The 8,657-nt window shown below is 46.7% G+C and overlaps 1 protein-coding gene across 1 annotated transcript; it reads left to right on the plus strand.

Moving 5' to 3' along the window:
- Positions 1–929: 929 nt before the first annotated feature.
- BHLHE41 (basic helix-loop-helix family member e41) lies at positions 930–5,475 on the plus strand. The gene is made up of 5 exons (XM_068970884.1): positions 930–1,198; positions 1,338–1,401; positions 1,723–1,830; positions 2,158–2,269; positions 2,739–5,475. Exons 1-5 carry the CDS (start codon positions 1,137–1,139, stop codon positions 3,857–3,859), a joined length of 1,467 nt encoding a protein of 488 aa, XP_068826985.1. The 5' UTR covers positions 930–1,136; the 3' UTR covers positions 3,860–5,475.
- The last annotated feature ends 3,182 nt before the right edge of the window (positions 5,476–8,657 follow it).

Below are 8,657 nucleotides of genomic sequence, written 5' to 3' on the forward strand. Positions count from 1 at the left end.
ACACGCGGGGGGAGGGGTCGGGGAAAGCACGCAGCACCACCCGAGACGCGGAGGGGCGGCAGAGTTGAGCCCGCGAACGATACTGCTGCATTGCTTCTCCGCCGTCGCCCCTCTCTTGCCACCCCATCCTCTCCCCTCCCTCCTCGCTGCGTCCCTCCGGGAGCGCCTGAGGCCCCGAACGTCGTCATCTGCGGCTGTGACTAGTGGCACCGCAATTCCGGCGGCTGCGGGAAGTTTGGGTGGCCCAGGGACACCGTGTGGCCGAAAGACACTCGGGTTGCGACATTCTGTCCTAGTGGCTACAGTTGCATTTATCTTAAATCCTTCAGGGAGCGTATTTCAAACTGTCCCTTTTCGGGACAACCTCCAATCAGGGCTATAAGGGGTTCCCCCCTACCCAGGCCGCCCAGCGGTGAGCAAACAAGTTTCCAAATTGTCCTCTGGGGCTGAAGTTGACCCACCGCGAATTCTCTTTCTCTTTCCTTTCTCTGGTCCAAACCAACAGCACAGTCGGTGGAAAGGCAAAAAGCCACGTTCACGTTCCTGAACCGTCATGACGGACGGCTGGAGGGAGTCGCACTTCCGAGGCGAGGAAGCCCCGGCGGCCCCGCACCCCCGGCGCCCCCTCCCACTCCCCAGCTGACTGCACCGCCCTCGGGAAGATGAATAGCTTGGCTGAAGTTGTTTTTCCTTTCCGGTGGCCCTGATCAGGTGTCCCCGCCCCCTCCCGCCGTTCGCCTCCCCTCGCAGCCTGCTCCCTGCGCCCCCTCCCGGCCCGGCCCCTCCTCCCCCGCCCCCCTCCGGGCTGGACCGCGGATGGTACGTTCCGCACGTGAGCTGGGTGCTGGTCTGGCCGGCGACGCGCGTGCCCTGTGGCCAAACACTGCCCGGAGTGAGAGCAAACTACCAGCGCAGTGGGGCCGGCGCGAGTGTGCGTGCGTGTGTGTGCGTGTGTGTGCGAGAGAGCAAGCGCAGCGGGAGGGGGGGACCAACTGCTTCACACTTTCAACACTGCACTGAAGAGGGAGAGAGAGAGAGACTGGAGACCTACAGATCCCCCAAGATCTCCCAAAGCTACCGTCCCACAGATTATAAACCCCAAAAATCGAAACAGAGGAAACGGACAGCGGTTGAACATGGACGAAGGAATTCCTCATTTGCAAGAGAGACAGTTACTGGAACATAGAGATTTTATAGGGTAAGGTGCACGCACCCTTGCGAAAATCTGTCTAGGCTTCAGTTTGAATTTTTTTTTTTTTCTCCAGAAAGTGGTATGGAGCGGGCGAGGGCAGAGCCCCTCCCCGAATGGGTGCCTGATGCTGATTTCTGTTTTGCAGACTGGATTATCCCTCTTTGTATATGTGTAAGCCCAAAAGGAGCATGAAGCGAGACGATAGCAAGGTAAGTGTAGTTTCCTATGTTCCCCATAACCTGCCTGGGTAGTTAATTAGGGCCATTGATTTCACAGGGAAGCTCTGCCCGCAAATATATTCCAGCCTTTGAGCTTCCCCAACTGTGAATTTTAAGTGGTTTGCTGGATACTCTCAGGGGGAGATTAAACATTATACCTGAATTTAAATTGTATTTCAGAACAGCCCAGAGGAAAGAGGTGTCTTGGGCATAGTTTCTCACGTAGTATTGGGGAGGGGGCAGTATTGTTATATGCAGTAAGTGAATATTTAGCTTATCGGTTTTTCTCTTCCATGACTCTCATATTTGTAGGATACCTACAAATTACCGCACAGATTAATAGAAAAGAAAAGAAGAGACCGAATTAATGAATGCATTGCTCAGCTGAAAGACTTACTGCCTGAACATCTAAAGTTGACAGTAAGATGCACATTTTTATTCTTTGCTGTTCTCCGGGGTTGTGTTAATAGCCTGGTACCACTCCCAAGAGAAATAAGAATAAATGTAAATATCACATGCCTTACAACTTGTGCTATAGTGTAGAGTTTCCTGCAAACTCAAGAGTAGGTGTTCACAACTGAAGACAAGAAATCATTTATAACCTGTATGGTGGAAAACTCAGAGAAGTATAGGAATAGTACTTCTTTCAAGTATTTGCTTAAGTTGCTGTGCCAAATGCAGAGCCAGTCAAGCCAAATGTATGTTTTTAAGTAACCAAGTGCTCCCTTCTTTTTTGCATCATTGCAGACTCTGGGGCATCTGGAGAAAGCGGTAGTCCTGGAATTAACTTTGAAACACTTAAAAGCTTTGACAGCCTTAACGGAGCAGCAACATCAGAAGATAATTGCTTTACAGAATGGTAAGTCAATTCAGGGAGGCCAACCCACCCCAATGAAGGAGGGCAACCCACAGAGGAGCAGTGTTAGGATTCTTACCCCACCTCCACCTCCTTCCCAGGGCTCACTTTCATTTGTTAAATTGCTTACACTTTCCCTTCATTGGAAAGTGCCCACTTCCGACGCATCCTAGAGGCTTCCAGCAGAATTCGGAGGAATCAAATTTTTATTTAAAGTGGTGGTTGCGCCCTCTCCACTTTAGTTTCTCAGCTGGGACTAGAGCGCCCCCCTGCTTCCCCACCCCCGCCACCCCCTACTCCTCCCACCGCTCGGCAACCGGTGGATAATATCATGCGAATACAGAGGAAAAACCGAGATCACTTTAGTCAGTGCAGGGCCCACGTGATAAGCAGATGTTTCAACGTCGATATTTTTCTTCTTGCCTTCATTCCTCTGTTCCCTTCCCCCGCCCCCACCCCTTCCTCATCCTAGGGGAGCGATCTCTGAAATCGCCCATTCAGTCCGACTTGGATGCGTTCCACTCGGGATTTCAAACATGCGCCAAAGAAGTCTTGCAATACCTCGCCCGGTTTGAGAGCTGGACGCCCAGGGAGCCGCGGTGTGTCCAGCTGATCAACCACTTGCACGCCGTGGCCACCCAGTTCTTGCCCACCCCGCAGCTGTTGACTCAACAGGTTCCTCTGAGCAAAGGCACCGGCGCGCCCACGGCCGCCGCCCCCGCCGGCTCCGGGGCCGTCCCCTGCCTGGAGCGCGCGGGGCAGAAGCTGGAACCCCTCGCCCACTGCGTGCCGGTCATCCAGCGGACTCAGCCCAGCGCCGAGCTCGCCGCCGCCGAGAACGACACGGACACCGATAGCGGCTACGGTGGCGAGGCCGAGGCCCGGCCGGACCGCGAAAAGGGCAAAGGCGCGGGGGCGAGCCGCGTCACCATCAAGCAGGAGCCCCCCGGGGAGGACTTGCCGGCGCCCAAGAGGATGAGGCTGGATACCCGCGGCGGCGGCGGCGGCGGCGGCGGCCCGGGGGGCGGCGCGGCGGCGGCGGCGGCCGCGCTCCTGGGGCCCGACCCGGCCGCCGCGGCCGCGCTGCTGAGACCCGACGCCGCCCTGCTCAGCTCGCTGGTGGCGTTCGGCGGAGGCGGGGGCGCGCCCTTCGCGCAGCCCGCGGCCGCCGCGGCCCCCTTCTGCCTGCCCTTCTACTTCCTCTCGCCTTCGGCGGCCGCCGCCTACGTGCAGCCCTTCCTGGACAAGAGCGGCCTGGAGAAGTATCTGTACCCGGCGGCGGCCGCCGCCCCGTTCCCATTGCTGTACCCCGGCATCCCCGCTCCTGCCGCCGCCGCCGCCGCCGCCGCGGCCGCCGCCGCCGCCGCCGCCTTCCCCTGCCTGTCCTCCGTGTTGTCGCCCCCTCCCGAGAAGGCCGCGGCCGCTGCCGCCGCCGCGACCCTCCTGCCGCACGAGGTGGCGCCCCCTGGGGCTCTGCACCCCGCGCACCCGCACGGCCGCACCCACCTGCCCTTCGCCGGCGCTCGCGAGCCCGGGAACCCGGAGAGCTCTGCTCAGGAAGATCCCTCGCAGCCAGCAAAGGAAACCCTCTGAATCCGTGCTCCACTTGAGAGGGGACCAGGGTTCACGCGGAATAATAATATTAATAAGTTAAAACACCCTTAACGTTTTTAAGGGAGGAAGTGTAAGAGACGCACGACAGGCTTTAAAAAAAAAAAACCAACACAACAACACAGGTGTCTTGTGTACATGTGGAGTTCCTGTTTTGCTCACCCCTCACCGCCCACTATCCTTCACACACCTACATCCCTTTTGCCCCCCCACCAGCTGTCAAAGAACCTCCTAGATATTGATTCTTTTCTTTCTTTGAAGAACTCCCCATAATAAGTTTGGCCTTCTTTTAGGCCACGTTCCATTCTCTTTGAAAATACAGAACCGAATTCTCGAGGAAGTGAGAACGGTCTGCTCTCTGAACCAGGGTAAGAGAAGGTAACGTGGAACCCCAGGTAGCTGGTGTTTGCCTGCGTCTCAGAGCTGTCCTCCCTGCTTTAGGAGGCTTTCCACAGGCACAAGGAGGACCTTTTCGAGTTCGACTTACCCCAGTATTTTATAGTGTTTAGCTTTTTTAAAGGCGTGCATTTGTCAAAGAGGAAGAGGTGAGAGTGCAGGCGCTCGCGTTGCAATCCATTCTGAAGTGGTTTGAGTGGTATCTCTTACTTAGTACTTGCACTCGTTTAAAAGAGGTGCGGAGTTGGGCCATGGTCTGAACTAAGTCAGGGAAAGGGATGAAGAAGGCCAGAGTCATTCTCAGTACATTTGCTAGCACTTTATTGAGAAACTGACCGTGAATCAATTAACTCATCTTAATTTCATATATATACATATATATGTGAAATTGAGTGCCTCTGTTCTTACCCTGTCATTATTTAATCCATCATGTTTCTAAGTTTGTATCATCTTCCTGTTAAAATACAGAATGTGCACTGAACTTTAAAAAGTCCAAACTGATTTATCCTATATTCTGTTAATTCACAAAAGTGGAGGAGGAAGGCATGGACAGTTTCCTTTGGAAATGTTGTAAACGTGTGGAATGGAGCCCTGTGAGGCCTTCCTATCTCCAAGTCTATGTATTTTCTGGAGACCAAACCAGATACTAGATAATCACAAAGAAAGCTTTTTTAATAAGGCTTAAACCAAGACCTTGTCTAGATATTTTTAGTGTGTTGCCAAGGTAGCACTGTGAGAAATCTCACTTGAATGTTATGTAAGGGGTGAGACACAACAGTCTGACTATGAGTGAAGAAAATATCTGGGTCGTTCAGTCCGTTTGGTGCATTTGCTGCTGCTGTTGCTACTGTTTGCCTCAAACGCTGTGTTTAAACAACGTTAAACTCTTAGCCTACAAGGTGGCTCTTATGTACATAGTTGTTAATACATCCAATTAATGATGTCTGACATGCTATTTTTGTAGGGAGAAAATAAGTGCTAATGATATTTTGAGTTAAAATATCTTTGGGGGAGGACTTGCTGAAAAGTTGCACTTTTGTTACAATGCTTATGCTTGGTACAAGCTTATGCTGTCTTAAATTATTAAAAAAAATAAATACTGTCTGCAAGAAACCAGCTGGTTTAGAAAAGTTGAGTATGTGAAGATAAACTAGAAATCATCTTTATATTCTAGTATTTTCAGCACTCCATAAATTCTATTACTGAAAATAAATATTGCCATGCTATTTTGTGATTTTAAAATTCTTACTAAGGAATAAAAACTTTAATATATGTATGCTATGAGATCGTCTAATAATTAAAAAGGCATAAGGGATGCTCGATTAGTTGTAAGATATCTAAGAATACAGGGATGAAGGTCATTTAGGTTCTCAGATACCCAACTTTGTCTGTGGCTTGATATTACACATTTCAAATGTCTTGCAAGCCTCCAGGTTCTAGCTGTATCTACTTGCTTGTTCCCAATGTATCTGCATGAAAATTGCAAAAGAAAAACCTATCAATCACTCCCCTAGTTTATGTCACACCCAGTTTTCTAATGCTTTCATGATTGAGGTGTGTTTCCCTTTTCATCTTTGACACCAGATAGCCTCTGATATATGGCCTGGTGTTTCTCTTTCACTGGGTCCCATATAAATACTGTACCACTTAGGAGTGGCTAATTTCTCGGTATATTTTAGCTTAAGCTTTATAAAGTAAGTCCCTTGTGGGACTTTATTATGGAATTCAAGTAAGAGATAATTATTTCTAGACTTTTCTCAAGTTTATAATCAGATTTGGATTTGATACCAACTGTGTGAAGGATTGTCAATATTTAGTTTCAATGTTCACAAACCCCTTGATTTCTTAGAGGTATTGAAATAATAGTCAAAATTTATGAGATGTAGAAAAAGTGCTCCCTCTGCTGACTTTATGGCAACCAAACTGCAAGTCATAGAAAGTGGAGCCGGAAGGAAGCTCAGAGAACAGCTGTCCAGCCCCCTGCATTTTAAATAGAAATGAAGCCCAGAGAGATCAGATATCTGCCCAAGGTCACACAGCTACCTAGAGTGAGCACTAGAGGCCAGATCTGTTGTATTCCCCAGTCAGTGAAGTACTTCCCACTGCAGCATCTTGAACCAAATAAACCAAATTTGATTGGGCAGCATTCAAATAAGCCACAGGAACAAAGGAAACAAATATTAACATTACAAAACTATGTAGGATTTTTGAGCATTTTAACTTATTGAACTTTAAAAAAATATTCTGTCTAAACCAAAATAAAGGAAAAAATAGCATTTTGAATAGTTTGAGCTACATGTTGATGACATGTTGTAATAATCTGTTTTATAGCCAAAAGAGATGCAAAGTAAGTCAGGATAATAAAATGTTTTACCATTTGTATAGTTTTGGTATAATAAAAGAAAAAACCTTAGGGTTGGATTAGATCTTAGAGATTAGATTTTTAGTTCAAATGCCTTTATACTAGCATGGTAATAAGATAAAGCTGCTGAGGAGAGAGTTGCAAAATAATATTATCTATACTGCGTCTGGAAAATGTTATTTTAGTCATTGATTTATTTTAATGAACCAAAAGACAAGTCGTCATAATTTGCTGAAGAGGATTCTATACCTATTACTGTGAAGTTTAGCCTAGATCCTTTGTAGTATATGTGATTTTTCAATATATGACAAATATGAATCTTGGGTCAATAATGTTTTTACACATATAGTATTATATCAATTAATTTTACATACACAGAGCTCTTAGCAAAGTTCATACTGAACTGATAAAAATCCTTTCCTACTCCAAAGGACTAAGCACGTTTATAAGGCACTAGGAACTATATTTTAATAGCTCTTGAAAGTATGGCTGGAATTTTAGTTTCTATCATTGTGAAAACTATTTCTCATTTTCTTCTCTGTTACTAACCATACAGGCCACAACTTTTGTTATTGCCCATTACCTGAGGTTTGTTCAGAAGTATGTCAAGCCTCAGGCTGTTCCTGCCCATGTCACAGGTCAATTCTGAACCTCTTCATGGGAGGTGAACTCTAGTAGAGATTCTGAGAAGACAAGGCTGTACAGACTAGGCAGGACTTTTTACTTTAGATAGAAATGAACAGAGCCCTCATGAGCAAATTAAGCCCATTATAATGCCAAAAGTTGGCTATATTATTGTGATAATAGTGTTTTACTTCAGAGAGCAATCTGATGTTTTTCATTCAAGAAAAATTCTTAATCTGTTAGACTCTCAGATCAGTATTTAGGCCCACCCATTGTTCTAACTGTGCTGTTTTAAATAAGTCCAAATGGGTATACAGTGCATATGTGTGTGAAGTCACTTTAGTCATGTCCGATTCTTTGTGACCCCATGGACTGTAGCCCACCAGGCTCCTCTGTCCATGGGATTCTCCCAGCAAGAATACTGTAGTGGGTTGCCATTTCCTTTTCCAGAGGATCTTCTTGACCCAGGGATCGAACCCACATCTCTTGCATTGCCTGCATTGGGAGGTGGATTCTTTACCACTAGGGTCACCTGGGAAACCCCCATGAGGATGTGTAACTCCCCATACAGTGCATGCTTAAGCCCAGTGTAAGTTCCAGTTTTTCAAAGAATATGACAGGGGATTGACATGGAAAATTATCACATATTTTCTATGATTAGGATGGGATTCATACTAAAAAAACATGTGCAGCATGTACTTAAAAAAAAATGCTCCGGGAAAGGAATTGGACATTTGTCTTAAAATTAGGTTTCTTGCACTTGTTCAGTGATTCCATATTGAAAACTGAACAAATGTAAAACTAAACCTTTATAAAAGTTGATGTTTTAAAATCTTGAACCAAGTGATGTCCAATTTATGTTACTTCAGGGAATGATACATGCCCCATGAAACAATGATTGAGAAAACAGAAGCTTCTATGGTCAGGTGCCAACATTGTCTGTCTTTTCTTTATTTTTTCTTTAGTATTTCATTGAAAAGCTTAGTAAAATATGTTACACGTATCTTAGAAAGAAGTACCTTATCTGTAGTTAACCTTTCTCAATAATTCAGGGTCATCATTCATTATAAATATCACTTTTGCACTATGAATATCATCTGGGAAGACTGGTACCTGCACTAAATTCCTTTTTGAGTCCTGATATCTGCTTTTTTATAGGTTTTTCAGTCTCTTTACTCAGGGTCAGGCTACCAGCTTCACTTCTTGATGTGTCAGAGCCTCTGCCTCCAAGTCTTCACTAATTTGCTACTTCTGAATTACTATAGCCTGGGAAACCATTTAACCAAAACCACACCCTTTGAAACGCGTATAAAATGAGAATAAATACGTTCTAACAGAGTACCTGAGGGGCACTTCTCTAAATTCTGTGAACTTGCAGAATCAATGACATGGTGATCT

Source organism: Capricornis sumatraensis, chromosome 4, assembly GCF_032405125.1.
Source record: "Capricornis sumatraensis isolate serow.1 chromosome 4, serow.2, whole genome shotgun sequence".
NCBI lineage: Eukaryota > Metazoa > Chordata > Mammalia > Artiodactyla > Bovidae > Capricornis > Capricornis sumatraensis.

What these genes read in the sequence shown, in the direction of transcription:
- BHLHE41 (XM_068970884.1), top strand. Translation starts at nt 1,137, where the DNA reads ATGGACGAAGGAATTCCTCATTTGCAAGAGAGACAGTTACTGGAACAT. An exon ending in GAACATAGAGATTTTATAGG is followed by an intron (nt 1,199 to 1,337) that starts GTAAGGTGCACG and finishes TCTGTTTTGCAG; the next exon opens with ACTGGATTATCCCTCTTTGT. An exon ending in CTGAACATCTAAAGTTGACA is followed by an intron (nt 1,831 to 2,157) that starts GTAAGATGCACA and finishes GCATCATTGCAG; the next exon opens with ACTCTGGGGCATCTGGAGAA.